General features: G+C 41.2%; 1 protein-coding gene across 1 annotated transcript; it reads right to left on the bottom strand.

Moving 5' to 3' along the window:
* Positions 1-454: 454 nt before the first annotated feature.
* NFIL3 (nuclear factor, interleukin 3 regulated) lies at positions 455-14,955 on the bottom strand. The gene is made up of 2 exons (XM_084304720.1): positions 14,717-14,955; positions 455-4,493 (listed from the first exon to the last, which is right to left on the bottom strand). Exon 2 carries the CDS (start codon positions 4,305-4,307, stop codon positions 2,931-2,933), a length of 1,377 nt encoding a protein of 458 aa, XP_084160846.1. The 5' UTR covers positions 4,308-4,493; positions 14,717-14,955; the 3' UTR covers positions 455-2,930.
* Positions 14,956-17,024: the final 2,069 nt, after the last annotated feature.

Raw genomic sequence — 17,024 nt, 5'->3', positions numbered from 1 at the left:
CACAGCTACCTGACTCCCCAGCTCCTCTGTTCCCTTCTACGTGTGTCCATACACCTGCTGAAAGCTGGAGCGGTGGCAGGGTCCCGCTGCATTTCCTCCCTCCCCCCAGTCAGTGCCACTTGTCCTCTTCCCTGATAGCACCTGTTAAAGGAAAGCAGGCTAGCATTGGGTGTGGAGGGTGCAGGGGCCAGCTACACCACCCTTAGTTCAACCACCCAGAGTTTCGTCTGGACAGTTTGAAACTGTAGCCAAGAGTCTGGCTTTGTATTTACCACCCACACTCCAGCGTCTTCTACCTTCAGTTCGTGCAAGCTACTCTGAATTCCAGCCATACTAGCAGTAACTTCAGCATAGGAAGCTTTGCTGCAGAAGTGGAGAATTAACACCTGCTAATGCGTACGTGTTGCACTAATACGATGAACATACAAAAAAATCATGTTGTGATTAGTTCTGGTTTTGAACAAAAGACAAATTATTTATTTGTTTCTTCAAATGAAGCATAACACTAAGGTATAAAGGGAGTATAAATAACATCTGATTGTGCTCCTAAGCTCCATGCTATAACTTTCTTGCAATGACATCCTTCAACAAATTAACTACATCATTACTGTTAAGTATTAATTGCACAAAACAGATACACAAAATATATAATGAGCTAGAAGGAGGACAACATTCTTCCATTATGACAAACAACTGTAACAAGAAATGGAAAAAAAACAATAGATCTAGGCTTACACAGATGGCAACACTGAGAGTTTTAAGTCCTCTCCTTGAACACATTACATGTGATAAATAATATGCAAAATATTTAAAGAATTTTGTTGTTGCTTACAGAAGATACTTAGCAAGCAAAGAGCCAGTAGCAATCACTGCCTCATGTTTCATATCCCCATCATTCAATGCAAATTTTTACATTTCATGCAATAATCCTGAGCTTATTTTCAGTAACATTGAAATGTCATCTATATTAATTACCAAATACATACAGAGCCCAACTATGGGGTCTATTGTATTATTAAGGCATGAAAAAAGAATAACAGTTTATTAACTCTGAATGCCACAAATACAGCACAGCAGTTAGAAGGCTCAAAAAAGCTCAGAAAGTACCAGTGATGTCTGTGCCAAGGTCCTCCCAGAACATGACTGTGAATCAGCTCCTGAAAAGATACAGCATCAAATCCTGGCCTTGCTGACATCAGGGAGTTTTGCCATTGTCTTGACTGCTGGACCAAGCTTCAGAGCTATGAGGAGTAACTCAGACTCCTTTTCATATCCCCAAAAAATTGACAAACTTCCTCTCACTCAAGTCAAGTATGAATTTAAAAACCACTACCTACATTTTTTCTTAATTAGTATTTTAAGTCTATGGTAAGATTCTATTATACAGCATGGCAATTAATAAAAAGCCTTTTCAGGAAGTGCTTATTTGTTAGTCTGATTTATTAGTACTTTAAAAGAAGGTGGAATTAGCATGAAAAGGACCTCTGCCAAATCTATGCTCTATTTATAACTTGTTTTTTATTTTTAAAGGAAAGGCTTTGGTAAGCCAAACAAAGGGTATATGATGCAATTCTAGTCTCCACAGTTCAATGGCTTTTCTCAAAGATAAAAAACTCCAAAGTCATCAGGTGAAGAACTCATCATCTGCATAAATCGCAAGGGTAGAATCTGGGTTGTACTGTTCTCCACATATTCTCTAATTTACATTTAAGAAATTCTTGCAAAACGCCCTGTAGTAAGCCAGGGTATTCCAGTTCACTTAGCTAAACCATTGAAACTGAAGCCAAATTGGTGGTAAGTCTTACTTCATGCTTAAAGTTGTGTTGTCTCCCATGGTGGGAACATGGTAGCAGATGATCTCCTCTAACTCTGCTACCGCTATTGCCTGCTCCTTACGTAGGTATTTGCCTAGTTGAGCACAGAGTTTACATTTCGGGGAGCCTTATCCTTCATCTGAAGGTGGCCCATGCTCTGTTGTGAAAAGAACCATGGGGTGGACAGATGCTTTTACACAGCCTTTGTGCAGAATTCCTTCTGTGCCTGCACCCCTTGCACATACAAACCACCCTTTGACAAAGATGGTGGTGTCTAATTCTATCAGTGCAAGGCTCTGAAGAACTTAGAAGATGCACAAATCCAATACAACTAATTTCATCTAAAACACCGAGTTATAAGACTGAAATAAAAAAATGGTTTGTCACAATAAACCGTTCAGGAAATTCATTACTCCCTTATTTGAGATAAAAGGAGAAGAAGGTTACTGTTGATATTAGAGCTACCAGGACAGACTTTGTGTGTTTTTTGGTTAACTTATACTAACAAATAAGTTAAAGAAGGCTAAGGCTATAAATTGTTAATGTTTCATTTATAAATATCCACTTTATTTCTATTCTCCTCTAAAAAAAGTGTTAAGGAAAAAGGTGGCCAGAAGGTTTACATGTGTTGTAAATTGTAATTTGGTTAAGTTAAGCTGTAAAAACCAAACCTGTAAGTGAAGTTGAGCACAGTGTAAGAAAAAGCCTTTTTTTTTTCTTTTTTTCTTTTTTTTCTTTTTTCTTTTTTTGTAATTAACAACTTATTTACAAGTTCTTAAAATCAACTGAACTGGAGTAGATGTCCTGTGTTTGTCACCAATCCATGTTTTATTGTAACTGGTAACTTCCACACTTTATAGTAGAACAATAAAAAGAAAATAAAGTTCACTATATACAGCCTTTGTACAGGCTACTTGACTATACACAAGGCATAGTGATCATAGCACAACCTAGTCTTCATAATAATTTGTGCACAGAAGGACACCAATCAGACATTATGTGAACATTACAGTGAAATGACGTCACAAGTCCAGTGAAAATTCAGCATAATACAAAACATATTTATCTACTGCAAATGACATCCTTTAAAACAGTAAGCCTTTACTCAGTAGTAACTTAACCAGAGTCTGACGCAGAGATTTGTTGTGTAGTTATAAGTCTTTTAAGTGAAGCAACCTCTGCAGATAAGTTTGCTATCCCCTGCTTCAAATACAGGTTTTCGGACTCAGAGACATTGTAGATATTGTCTTTTATTTCAACAACTCCAGTTTTGCAACCACTCTGAATTTTTACATTGAGTTCCTTTTGATGCCAGAGTTCTGGTTTGAGTGACCAGTCTTGGATGTTAGTCACCTGAACCGAGAAAGGAGTGTGAGAAGAATGCACCAAGTTCTGTGCGCCATGTTTTTCAAGCTCAAAATGTCTTTTTGAGGACATATCAATAGGTGATGATAATTTCTGTGTGGCATCATAGTCATTATCCATTGCTTCCACTTTAACTTGCATGGCTTTGGCTTTAATTCGAAGCTTGTGAGGCAAAGCTGAAGAATTCACTTCAGGAACTTTAACTGTTGCATGAACATTTTTATGTTCAACTGGGGAATGGATTGGACCCTTCGGAACCTGCTGCTCATCTTCTCCATCAGATGACTTTCCAACAACACCATCATCAGTTTCTGAAGTTCTGGGGGAATTACTGGAGGACCTATTAACTTGCAAGAGAGGAGGAGAATGTGAGTACACGTTAAAGGTAGTTCCCATGTAGTTTGGATATATGGATGCTTTATAGGAGCCTCTGTCATCTCTTGGCTCTCTCTCTAATTCCATGGGCTCCTGTTTTATAATCTGGAACTTATTTTCAGGACTTCTGCAGCTGCTCTGTATACGACTTGGCTGAGTATGCTCTACTGATGACATTTCAGACACATCGGACATAGAGCTTTGAGGAGAATGCTTAATGACAGAAATACAACTGCTACCAACTATAGATGGTTCATGTTCATCTACAAATGAGTTAATGTTTGATTTGGAACTTTGATAGTCTTGGAAATACACAGTTGTCGAGCTGCTGAGTTTCTGTATCTCTTGGGCATAGGCTGCAGAACTAATTAAACCAAACTTTAGCTTCAATGAAAGCAGCTCCGCCTTCAAAGTGGCATTCTCCTCTCCCAGTGCAATTAGTTTGTTCTCTAAGACAAGGTCATTCAGTCGTCGTTTTTCACGAGATCTTTTGGCAGCTTCATTATTTTTCCGCCTTTTCTCCCAATACATAGCATCTTTCTTTTCATCTGGAATGAATTCACGCTTTCTCCGGCAAGCTGAAGATTTGCTTTTTCCACTACTTGCTTCAGTAAGTAGTATATCTTCATTTGTGGACAACTCTTCAGACACTTCTGCTAAAGTAGACTTAAGTACCATGATTTTGTCCACATTGCTACTTGTGTCAACAGGTCCGTGTTCCTTTTTAAGGGTCTGCATTTTTCTCAGCTGCATCAGAAACAATTTGTAGACCTACAATGAGCGACAGAGCAAGCTATTTCTCCAGTACTTCTCACTCCACAACTTGATAAATACAGTGATTTTAAATCCACACACATTCTTCTGTTTGTTTCATATTCTCAAACAGAAGTGTCTAGATCCAATTTTCTTGGCAGAGCCAATGGGAATCTGCTAAAAAACCTGGAAAAAAAAGAAAAAAAAGAGAGAATTTGATGACTATTTAGGCATCATTGGTTTGAGGACTGCAAAAGGAATTTTTAATAATAATCGTAGACTAGTGTTTGGTTTATTAATCCTACTGTAGTGTGAAGGAAGCTCAATACTGAAGCAACTGATACTGTATACTTCATGATACCTAGGTAGCAGATTTGCTTCCAAAACAAATACATCATGATCCAAGGGAAAAATATCAATAAAAAAAACATTTGGGTTTTGATCCTACCATAACGTTGTCACAGAACTTTCCGTGATATCACTGACAAACTTAAATCTCTAACACTCGACACTGCAGGACACCAGGCATGTTGATGAGCAGCACTGGAAAGTATCTTGTTCTTCCACATTAAAGCATCTCTTCTGAAAACAGCTGTGACGTGTGACTTAGAAATGCTATATATTTGGGTCCTTCATGGATTAAAAATAACATAAACTGATCTAAAGAATCTGGAGTGCTTTCTATTGTCTTAAAATAACACCACTATTCATTAAAGCTATTAAAGATTTGATTATTGTTTTTATATCCTGTAAATATAAACATATATATGTGTACTTTTATGACAAGATTTATAGACACACACATGTAGTTTTAAAATTTTAAAATGGCTTTTTGATCAATCAGACCGATTCAAACTAGTAAACATACACATATAATTTTGGCATATACCTAGCTCTTAAAAAATTTACAAGACAAAAATGCGTTACATAAGATTTCGTCTTGTCTCTTCCTAAGAAAACGCTAAAACCAGTACTGAAAAATACATTAGAGACTTAACATTTACTAACATAATTTGAATTTGAAAAATATCCTTACTGCATCAAAGTAAAGTTTAATACTACTGAGGCATGGGCAACTTTGGAAAACAGTGTTTATGTTAAAGTGAAAGTTTAGATCTAAAATTCTTACCACTAACAAAGGAAAACTACCTTACCCTTTAGCTTTAGATATTTTGATCATTAAAACTGAATTTTGCACTTAAATTGGCATGTCTTATTTAGTCCTTCTTAATGCAAAAATGCTTTATTCTCATAAGATCATTTGATCTTGATCAGAGACACAGCTTCTCAATATCTCATTTTCCAGAGTCAGTCAAGTTCCTTTTAAAATAAACATAGTATGCCAATTGTTTTTATAGGACTTACTATTGGGTCAGCAATGATTCTTGTCCAAACAACAACCACCAGCAACTTCAAATTAATGTCACCATTTATTGGGAATGTTTTTACAATGACTAATGAAACTAATTTTAATATTATCAGTTGGGAACGCTATAAAAGAATTAATGAATTGTATTCTGCCAGTTTCTCTTTTCTTTTCCAGAAGGCAAAGAGGAGTGAGTGATGTAATAACAATTAAGTAGGGTCATAAAGACTCAGGTTTCAAGCTGGGTTCTGTTCCATCAAACCATGCCAACTCTTCTGTCATGAAAAATTAACACATTTAATAGAACAGCTAAAAAGAATTTCCTAAAATCCATAGTTAATTACTGACATGTAACTATTTGTCTTTGATAATACAGCCTTAATGGAAAATAGAGTTAGAAGCCAGCCACACCAAAGACAGTCTCTAACATTTCAGTGCAAAAGCAGCACCACAAATTGCCATGTTTGTAAAGCAGAAATATAACTCTAATACACAAGTAATTACACAGTTAGATCCTGGTCCAAAATTCTAACTGGAGTCAAAAAGAATTTTCTGTCAAGTTAAGTAGGAGCTGGATCACGTTTAAAAAAAAAAAAAAATGTCCCACAACAAAGCAACATCCAAAACTTCAGCATAATTTAATTTGCTGAAGAAGCTGTATAGTCATTCTGTCGATTTCAGTGCTGCAAGTCTTCAGTGCTTTAATTAACATGCAAACTGTTTCAACTGTGGTGTAACCTGATACTTCATAAACACGCACGCATATATACATATAAATAAAAATTGCTTCATACATGGCTTTTAAAAATAAAACATCCTAGATGGGTCACCTGAATTTCTATGGCATTTGTAAAACATTCAGTCTCTGCAATGTGGTTTTACAAAAGAAGGAGAAAAATACCAAGACTTTTTTTCACTGTCCCATAGCATTAGGAATGCACAGCTATTGATCCACGGTCACCCTGATACACTGCAATCCTTGTATCCATTTGTATCACTGACAACTTCTGTGTTTCTTTTGAAATGCATCCATCTGCTAAAGCACATACAGAAGTTGAATACCTATCTGTACTGAATACCTATGAAATCATCACTTGTCTCATAACATGCATCTCAGCCAACTCTTGCTAAGGCTTCAAAACAACTTCAGGGCCTTACAAGTGAATATATCTGACTGAATTTTACAGCACTAGAGCGCTAAACTCAAAGCCAAATGAAGTTTATTCTCTCTTAAGAAAGGGATAGCAACATAGATATATGAAGGGATGCAAGACATGGACTCTTCATGAGCCCAATGGCTCTTTAACAGAAGACGTTTATTGCCCTTCTTCATTACTACATATACTTTCCCTGTAGCCCCATGCACGGTCCATACGCCCAAACCTATCATAAAATTGGTCAGAGACCCTCAGACGCGCCTGGAGCCAGCCAGCAATTTGTCACTGCCCAAAGTTCATCTTTAAAGATGTAGCCAATTTACTTTATCTCAACCTTGCTCGGGTTTTTGCTTCTACCGCTTGTTTCCTCATTATCTCTAATTCAGAGATGTGTGAAACAGCGCGAAGCCACCTGCAAATTCCTTTCCCACACATATACCATTACTTTCTTCCCTGGAACATTTACACCTACTTGAAACAGGAGAAGTAGCAAGGAAGTAGTGATATACATGGTATTTGTGCTTATTTCTAGAAGAATGAAGCCATATCTACACTGGTTTACAAACTGCATTTTCATCTTACACCCCAGCATCCCATTTCCACCCTACAGAAGGAACAACTTCATCCTTAAACAAGGCTGTTTCAGGGCAAGAAGTATGAATTCGCCTCTAGCTATGCAGTCCTCAGCTCAGAGTGATCACACTTCAGCAGCACCATGACACAGGAAAAGACACCAGTAATGACAGTAATAGAGAAAAGTAATTAGCAAAAAGATTGTTTGCTTTTCTTTGAAATGAATGTAGACTAAGGCATAGTTCATCAGTAGGACCATCTATGTATCAGTAAAAAAATCCAACTGCATGTCCAAACTATCTCAAGCAGCCAAACGCTGGCACTGAGCTGCACTTGAAACCCAACAACCTAGGGAGTTTGTGTCCCTCGATTCAGGTGGCTTCTACAGATTGGGCCGTTCCAGTACACAACCTGCCCATTTTAGCACTGACAACTCCTGTTTTGGCCATTCTCCCTCCCATATGCATTATTCCTGGCATAAACAGGCAGAATGTAGGTAGCACACAAGTCTACAGCAAGTAATGAATGCGTATCAAAACAATGATGCTTTTCATGCAGTATTCAACTTTGCTTTCTGCCAGAGCCCATCAGTAAGGCTGTCAAGACAGAAATGTAACCCACTGACATAGTCTTACTGATTTGCTATTTATGTAGCTCTTTCTAATGCCATTACTTCAGTGAGCAGGCAAAACAATAAATCCTTCACTCTTTCCACATTTTCCTTGAGCACTTCTATCACGGTAACTGGAATTGCTGCTTTACATAAGAGGAGGAAGAGCCCCTGTTTGTTAATAGTTCTCCATGTGGATCAGCCCAATACTGAGTCTGTAAACAAATTAAATTCCATCTGATGATAATGGCAAAATGCCTTCAATAAAAACAGCCATTTCGCTTCACTTGTATTTTATAATTCCACTGGAAAACATCAGTATTTACACATAAATTAATGAACTGTAATGACTCCTCTGACTATATTTCAAATTCCAATATTTTCCCTTATGATTAATTTTTCAATTGCTTTATCACTCCCTCATAAAGTATTATAAAACCAACATTTAATACTGCCTTACATTAGTCACTGTTAAAGATTTTTTTTGGTTGGTTGGTTGATGTTAATGGCATTGAGTGCCAATTCAACAATGTAATAACACTCGACCCTATTAACTTAATTACAGACCCAGTCTTGCTCCCACAGCAATTTTGCCATTGGCTTGAACAGAAGTAGGATACAATCCCAGACCCAAGAATTAAAGAGACTGTTTTATAGAAATCACACTATTGAAGCAAGAAATTACGTATGCAGAAATTGTGAAAAGTTAATTTGTCCATGGACTTCAAGAAATACTTAAGTGGTCTGATTGTGTCAAAATAGTACATTAAGGGTATGATCCCAGGGATTTGTGTATTCACACTGTAATAATTGAAATGTTTCAATAGATTGAAGGACAGGGCTACAGTCTTGGCTGTCTCTGTTCCATGTAATCTAATTACACAAATCAACCCTACTTTGGAGAGTGCATATGGGTCTCCACACATATGTGTAAGCTTCCTCATAGAGTAACTGTATATTATTTGTATTTATCAAAATAATTCCTGTTATCTCCAAGCACGGTATGTCAAAATAAATCTCAGAATGGCATAACCTATTACTTATATTCTTCTAATAGTTTTATTAAACTAAGTGAAATCTCTAGCAATTGGTTGCTTTCAAATACATTTCACTTTTGTACAGCCATTTGTCTCCAAAATTTATCTGTCCTTCAAAACCAGAAAAAAGGCTAAACACAGCTTCTTGTTTTAAAAAAGAACCACACCTCCATCAGCATCTTCTCAGTAAATAATTCAAACTACTATATGGTAAAGTGCAGAAATACAGTAAGAGCTCACACTACTATGTGTCTCTGCATGTTTTTAGTTGTTGTTTTCCATGTTTTGCATAGGTCTCATTAACCTACTACCATTCCCTCATATTTATTCTGAAAAGGTGCCTACACGACTGAAAAGCTAGTGTAGAACCCACTCAAAGGTAGCAAAATGACCAGTTCACATTCCAAACTTCAAAAAAAAAAAAAAAAGAAAAATATACTTCACACTTTTATCTTCGAAGTGTTTTAAATACATTAGCTAACTATCACACAATTTTTAAGGAGGTACAGAAAAATACCATCCCCACTGCACATAAACGAGACAAAACCGAGTTTACTCGTTTAGGTGGTTGGCACACAACCTAACTGAACACTTTGGAACAACTCTACCTCTACTGCGAGCCACTCTACATCTACTGGTTTTCCCAGACAAAAGCTATGCCATAAGATTCTGCACCTGCCAGGTCTATCATAATTCGGAAATACTTTTGAACTGAAGATGTGGCCCCCAAATTCCATTCCAACCTCCAGTCAAATTGCTCGAGATCACTTTTCTTGCCTTTATGTAGGACAGTTTGTAAAATTATATTCTGATTAAAGAAAAGGTTTAATGCTGCTCCCACTGGAACAGCACAGTGCTATCCCTAGCACAGATTATTGGGCAAGAGGGGCTAGGCAACGTAGAGCAAATGAAGTTCAAGCTCTCTGGAAAAAAACGAGGTAACTGCACTTTATGCAGTAGTAGACACATTATCCATGGTCACAAAGAGGTTTTCCTCTTTCCGCATTTATGATATGAACGTTACCGCCAATTACTGCTATTATATAGTTACACTCGTACAGAGCATGAATCCATTACAACAGCAAGGAGCAACACGGAACTATTGCTCCTGCACAGAGTTCCCTTTTCTTACAACTTCACGGGCATCTTAAGTGCTTACAGTTCCAGGATCAGCACGTAATTAGGTCAGTGGAGCACTGATGATGATAGCTTTGTACAAGATGACCCATTTTCGCTAAAATGTTGTTTCTCTTATTGAAAGAAAGTAATGGGAGATGGCTAAACAATGTATTCCATAGAAATATCAAGAATCATTCATTTATTATGACACTTTCAAATCTCCCCTCTTTTAATCCCTCTCCCCCCTGCCAAAAAAAAAAAAAAAAAAAAAAAAAAGACTAAAGCTCATCACAGCACTCACAACAGTATTACATTTTCCTATTACCCACTTCCAAGCTGTACCCAGAAAGCTGATGTCATATGTAATTTTTATGAAAGGCTTTTGTTGTTAGGAAAATTAGTTAAGTTACTGTTTATCTTAATAACTACAAATTAATTCATTAATGTATAGCTTGCTTCCCAAAGGTAAATTACACAAATTATGCAAATAAAATTATTATTTGGAGGGAACTAAACGTGTATTAAAGGTAGCTGTTGCTCAAAAAGGTCAGTCAAGGTTAATAGCAGCAAATATGACCCATATTTTCTCCCATTTCCTTAGGAGGACATACTGCATGCTTCTACCAGATCTGCTCAACCTGTCCTAAACCGGCTGCTTGCTGCTCTGGTATAAGCGGGAATAGATTGGTGGGAACAAAAATCTAAGAAGGTTACTCAAAGAGCCATGAGAAACTTTGAAGCTTAAAAGAAAAGGAAATGTATATATTACTTGTGTAAATATTTAATTACACTTATACAACACATGGTACATATGTGTGTATATAAATCATGACGTTTTATTTAAATATCACTTCACTCTGCAGTATTTTACTAAAATCCCAATAGAAACAACAGGAACTGAAGGAACAATAGTGTAACAGTATGCTTCTCCTCATCTCAACAGCTATTTGACAGTAGGAAAAACTAGAGTGTACAAAGCAATCACTTAGTAGTAACAACGTTCTGGGAATAAGATCTGTGTTCTAATTAAGGACCATTAAAAAATACAAAATCAAGTGTTAATTATTCTGACAACAAATGGCTCTCTCCTATTGAACAGTATTCTTAAAATGCCAACCATGGACCAGACCTTTGGCTGACCTAAATTTATATAGTGCTATTTAAAGGCAGGAGAATTATGTCAATTAATCCCAGCGGGTGCCCTGAGCATGCATTTGTTATGTAACTGAAGTATAAAGATGCGAAATAAACGATGTTTGTAAAATGTTGGCGTCTACCACGCACTGCCAATGGAACACAGAAACAGCCGACTTCAGAGCCCCACTCAGGCAAGATGGTCCAGATAGGAAGACCACCACCACCTGTGCTAATTCCTATTATCTTTGCTGTCATGTTCCACTCACAAGAGGAGGTCTTGCAGCACTGGCACCTATACTGCTGTGAAGACACCTCTGTGGCAAAAAATAAAAAATAATAATAGAAAAAAAAAACTGCTTAATTATTCTAATGCTTCAGGACAGAACTCGTAATTACACTAAGATGGAACAACTCAAAAAAGGAAAACACTTTTTAATACAGCTTTTTATCTGGCAGAAAACAGATTTCTGTATTATCTGTTGCCAGATTCAATCTCATAGTATGAGATTTCAGTTCAACAGTTGAATGAGGAAAAGAAAATGAAAAAAAAAAAAAAAAAACAACACAGGATGTCTAAGGAGGGCAATAATAATTCACTTCAGGTCTACCTCTTAATACAACAAGTTTTCAAGAACATTGCTTTTACCACATTTTGAATCAAGCCCAAGTATGCCCTTGCTTATGCAATCCTATTTTTGACAGTCATGCTTGTCATTGGTATTAGACAGTTACATCACCTGTTTAAAAAAAAAAAAAAAAAAAAAAAAAAAAACAGTTTTTTTCAAGCACTGTAAAATACCATAGCAGAAATCATCTGACATTTTGTCTTAGAATGGTCTGCAGCAATTGGCCATCTATTTGCATTTTTTTTCTATTACATATCCTAAGCACATTTATATCTCATAACTGGCTGTAATGATCATAGCAAGGTCACCTAGAAGAGTCAATTAAGCTGATGAGTCAGATACATTGCTTAACAGTGTGCAATAAGACTCAAACAGAGGATTTTATTGTTCATGTTATTGCATCATAGTGATGTTATAACAGCAGCAAGATTGCTGTCTGGAAAAAAAAAACTATTGCATAAACATAGTTTGCATAACTATCTACTAAAATAAGTCAATTTAAAATGAGCTAAAGGTTTATTTTATTTAGGAGTTTTATTTCAAGATAAAGGACTGGAAAACGCAGCGTGGTGCTGATACCTTTTGTAGACTGTGCATTGTTTTACTCGCAATAGAAAGAATGTATGTTCAACAAATTTCAGCTAAAGCGTGGTAAATACTGTTCGTTCTTAGGATAAGATTAGATGTGAGGAGGTCACATAAGTTCATATTGCTCATGGGAAGACTCTAAGCTTTTTGACACCTTTCAGATTAGTTCCTTAAAAAAAAAAAAAAATACAAACGAGAGGGAAAAAAAAACAAAAAACAAACAAACAAAAAAAAAACAAGAGCAGAAACTTGAAGCTTTGAAGTCAAATCCAGGAAGCTGGATATTATAAAAGCTAGTTAAGAGTCCTTTAGAGAATAAGACGAGATAAAAATAGAAAGTAAATAAAAATGGAAAGTAAAGGCAGATCGTTCTAAAGAGGGTTAGCACTTCAACAGTCAAATAAAGACATTTGTAATGTGAGAACTTTTAAAGCGGTATCTGCCAGTGCCAGTGATGTTAGGGATCTTTATTCAATAATCCTTGAACTCGCTGGTTTGAATTAGGTCTCTAGGTCAACACCCGAATCCTTATTCATTCACATTTCCGATAAAAGCCAGCATTTTGGTGGAGCAGGGGACCACAGAAGCGATGCACTTTTTTTTTTTTTTTTTTTTAAACTAGCCCCTGGGTTGAATTAATTACCGAGGAGGGCAAGGATGACTCAAAGTGGGTTACGTACACAGGAGGGAACACAATGAAACTGCGAGCAACCGCTGAAGTTACAAGAACGAGAAAATACATAAATAAATTGATTAATTAAGAGAAATCAGGTTGGCTCGCTTCTGACACGGCAGCAACTCCCAGACCCTCGCCACCGGGGCGCCGCCGCACTTGACCCCCCCCCCCCCCCCACCGGGGGCCGCCCCGCCGGAAAGTTTTGCCCATCTGGGGCATTTTCTGCCGCCGCCGCCGCCACCCCTACGGCCACCTCGGCAGCCTTTTTTTTTTTTTTTGGTGACAAAGACGCCGATTTCGGCGTCGCCCGCCCGGGCGGCGGGGCCCACCCCGAGCCGCTCCGCGGGGCCGGGCGGTGCCGGTGCCGGTCCCGGTGCCGGCGGGGCGCGGCCGGACCCTCTTTGTCTGCCGCTCCCCCCCCGGCCCGGCCCGGCTCGGCCCCTCCGTGCCCGGCGGCGGCGCATGGCGGCCGCCCGCTCCCTCGGCGCGGCCCCGGCCCCGAACAAAGGGCTGCGGCAGCGCCCCCAGCCCTCGCCCGCCGCCGCCTGGCGGACCCAGGGCGGGGGACGAGGGGCAGCGGCCGGGCCCCGGCGCCTGTCACAGCGACCTGCGGGTGCGCCGCCCGCACGGCGCCCACAGCCTCCGATAACGGGGCCGGCCCCAGCCGCGGGGGTCCCGAGAGGCTCTGCCCCCCCCCCCCACCCCCCAAAAAAAAAAATAAAAAGGGCGCCCCGCGGCCGGGCCGGGCCGGGTGTGCGGGGCCAGCCGCCGGGCACGCCCGCGTGCAAGGAGCGGGGGCAGCGTGAGTGTGAGTGTGTGAGTGAGTGTGAGTGCGAGTGTGAGCCCGGGGCCGCCCCGCCGGGCACGGCTCGTCCCGCGGCGTGACAGACCCGGGCACGGCGCCGCGTCCCCGCTGCTACACCCCTCACACATATATATATATATATATACACATACACCTATATATGTATATATATATTTTTAATTCCCCTTTTTCTTTTTTTAATTTTTATATATTTTTTAATATTTTTTTCTTTATTTTTTCCGGGGCCAGAGCCGTCCCGCTGCTCTTTGTCGCCCGGCCCGGCCGCTGCCGCTGCCGCTCCCCCGCCCGGCTGCCGGCGAGCCCCGCGGTTACATAACGCCGCATTTCCAGGAACCCGGCCCCGCAGCGCCCGAAAACACACACACACACACACACTAACAGGAAAAAAAAAAAAAAAAAAAGCAAAACACGAAAAAAATAATAACGATAATAATAAAAAAAAAACAGGGACGGCGTACACCGGCAGCACCCCGCGGCGCCGCCCGCTCCCCCGCCGTGCTGCGGGGCAGCCTCCGGGGGGTGCCCGCCCCGGCTGGACGGGCAGGGCAGGGCAGGGCAGCGCCCCGCACCCTGCAGCCCGCAGCCCGCATCCCGCCGGCGGTGCGGGTTATGTAACGGCCGCCACCCGCCTCACATCACGGCACCGCACAGCACGGTACCGCACGGCTCGGACGCGCCCGCCGCGCCTCCCTACCTTGCGTGCAGGGCGAGGCGGTGCGGGGCGGTGCGGCCGCTCCTCTCCTCTCCTCTCCGTGCGGTGCCGTGCGGGCAGCACCAGCAGCAGCACCAGTACCGGCAGCGGCAGTACCGGCAGTACCGGCAGCAGCAGCAGCGTCGTCGCCCCGCTCAGCCCGCCCGCCCGCCCGCGAGCGTGCGGCGGCGGCGGCGGCGCGGAGGGATGTGTGTTAGTAGGTCAGCGCTGCGCCGCGCGGGGCGCGCAGCCCGCATGCCAGCCGCGCCGCGCCGTGACTGGCGGCCGCGCCGCGGCCAATCGGCGCCGCCAGCCGCCGGGGGGCGGCCAATGGGGGGCCGGGCAGGGGGCGGGGCGGGGCGTGGCGGGGCGGGGCGGGGCGCGCTTACAGTAGGTCTGTGTGCTGCGCATTGCATAACCGCCGCCGGGACGGGGGGCGGCGGCGGTGGTGGCGGCGGCGGCGGCGCGCGAGGGGGGCGACGGCGGTTACGTAACGGCCCGGCGGGGGGGGCCTCGGCCCGCGGCCTGGGCGGCGCCGCCGCCGCCGTGTGGTGGTGGTGGTGGCGGCCATGGGGGGGGGGGGGGCTCGGGTGTGAGGGGCTCGGCGCCCCCGGCACCCCCGGCACCCCGGTAGCTGCTGGCGGAGCCCGGCCGGAGCTTGAGGCGGTGTTTTAAATGGTGACCCTCGGTGGGCAAACGCGAGGGTACGGCGAGGTAGAGGGCAGAACACCGGCGTGTGTGGCTGGAGGAACGTGTTCAGCACGGGGTTTTTTTTCCTGCTCTCCCGAGGTACAGGAAAAATAAAATATCACGGTGGAGAGCCGTTGCTAGCTGTCTGCACAAAGGGAGCCCACGGACTTGAGGAAAAACTCCGAAAAGAGAGTCATTCTGTGATTGTCCACCTCAGCTGATTCTTCTCCTGCAGGGATGAAGTAGGTCACGCAGGTCTTCAGCTAAACTCTTAGCTGACTTTAGCGTGGTAGAGTTTATACTTGGTTCTGGACAGCAATATATTGACTTCAACCCCTGATGGATTCGTCTATATTTATCAGTACATAACTTCAGCCCTCTTAACACTGTCTCTGATTTTCGCTTAATGAGCAGTGCTGAGCCTACGTGTTGTAACACTGCTACGTGAAGGGTCTAGAAAAGGGGCATTTACAAAGCAATTAATAAAAATATCGCAGACAGTACCTTCTATCATCTCTAACATCCTCTGGCTTCTTTATACTCTCTTGTGTTCATGCTTCTTGGGTTTTCAGTAACACAAGGTCTGAGTCTGACCCAGCCCAGAATTCAAAGCCAGCGGAATTCAACAGCAAAATCCCAGTGCTTTCAAAGAGAAAAGGCTCTAATTCCTCACCTTTGTTACCGTTCACGTTCAGGACAGAATAATCTAAATTACATGTAGTTTGGAGTGAAATAAAAATGAAATGCTTTTTAAGATCATGATATATTAAACATATTTTGATGGCTTTATTTATGTACGTATACTATATATATATATAAAATACAATCTGGAGTTAATTGAAATATATATATATGTATGTATGTATAAAATACACCCTGGAATTCATTGAAATACTGCAACTTGTGCCATAACCCTTGGCTTCCCTGCTTTACATTCTTTATAGCTGTAGGAGCTTTGCTGTATAACAATGCAATCAGACTACACCATATTCACCAGTCTTTTTATACATTTGATGTGATCTGTGCTCAAAAACATTTAACGCTAAGCAAGTCCTTCAGGGCTTCCTGCTCAAGATGAGCAGTAGTGAAAGTTCTATAGAATAGATGATAGTGTGATTTTATAAAGATCTAAGCCAGAAATAAAATACATTAAAGAAAAAGGCAAGTCATTTGACTACAGTTCAAAGTACTAATCAAAATATTTCCGTGCATCTGGGAACATTTGTGGAAACTGTACTGGAAAAATATTTGTGCTGTAATGTACCCTTGCTAAAAGCAAACCCAAGAGGAATAGATGTTCACATTGTAACTTAGGCAGACATAAGTGAGGCAATGTTTACTGGCGCTGTTAAATGTGAAGAAACCAAAAGTTGCACAATAAGTGCACGGACTAAAGAAAGAAAATTTGTGTGATACTATTTACACTGCAACAGCCAACTTAAGATTGATGGGTCATTCATAACCTCCACATGACACAAAAGTTCAAAAGCAAATGTGATGACTGTGAACAGGTTGCCTATTCTCAAGCACAGCTACAACATAAATGCAGGAGTAAAAATGTTGTGATATTCAAATACACTCGGTGAGTCCAAAAGCAAGCAAAAATGTCCTGTTTCTTAGG

Source organism: Netta rufina, assembly GCF_964035555.1.
Source record: "Netta rufina genome assembly, chromosome: Z".
NCBI lineage: Eukaryota > Metazoa > Chordata > Aves > Anseriformes > Anatidae > Netta > Netta rufina.
This window is presented reverse-complemented; position numbering and strand designations above follow the sequence as displayed.

Bases quoted from the DNA above. Each gene is read 5' to 3' on its own strand.
- NFIL3 (XM_084304720.1), bottom strand. From the start codon at position 4,307: ATGCAGCTGAGAAAAATGCAGACCCTTAAAAAGGAACACGGACCTGTT.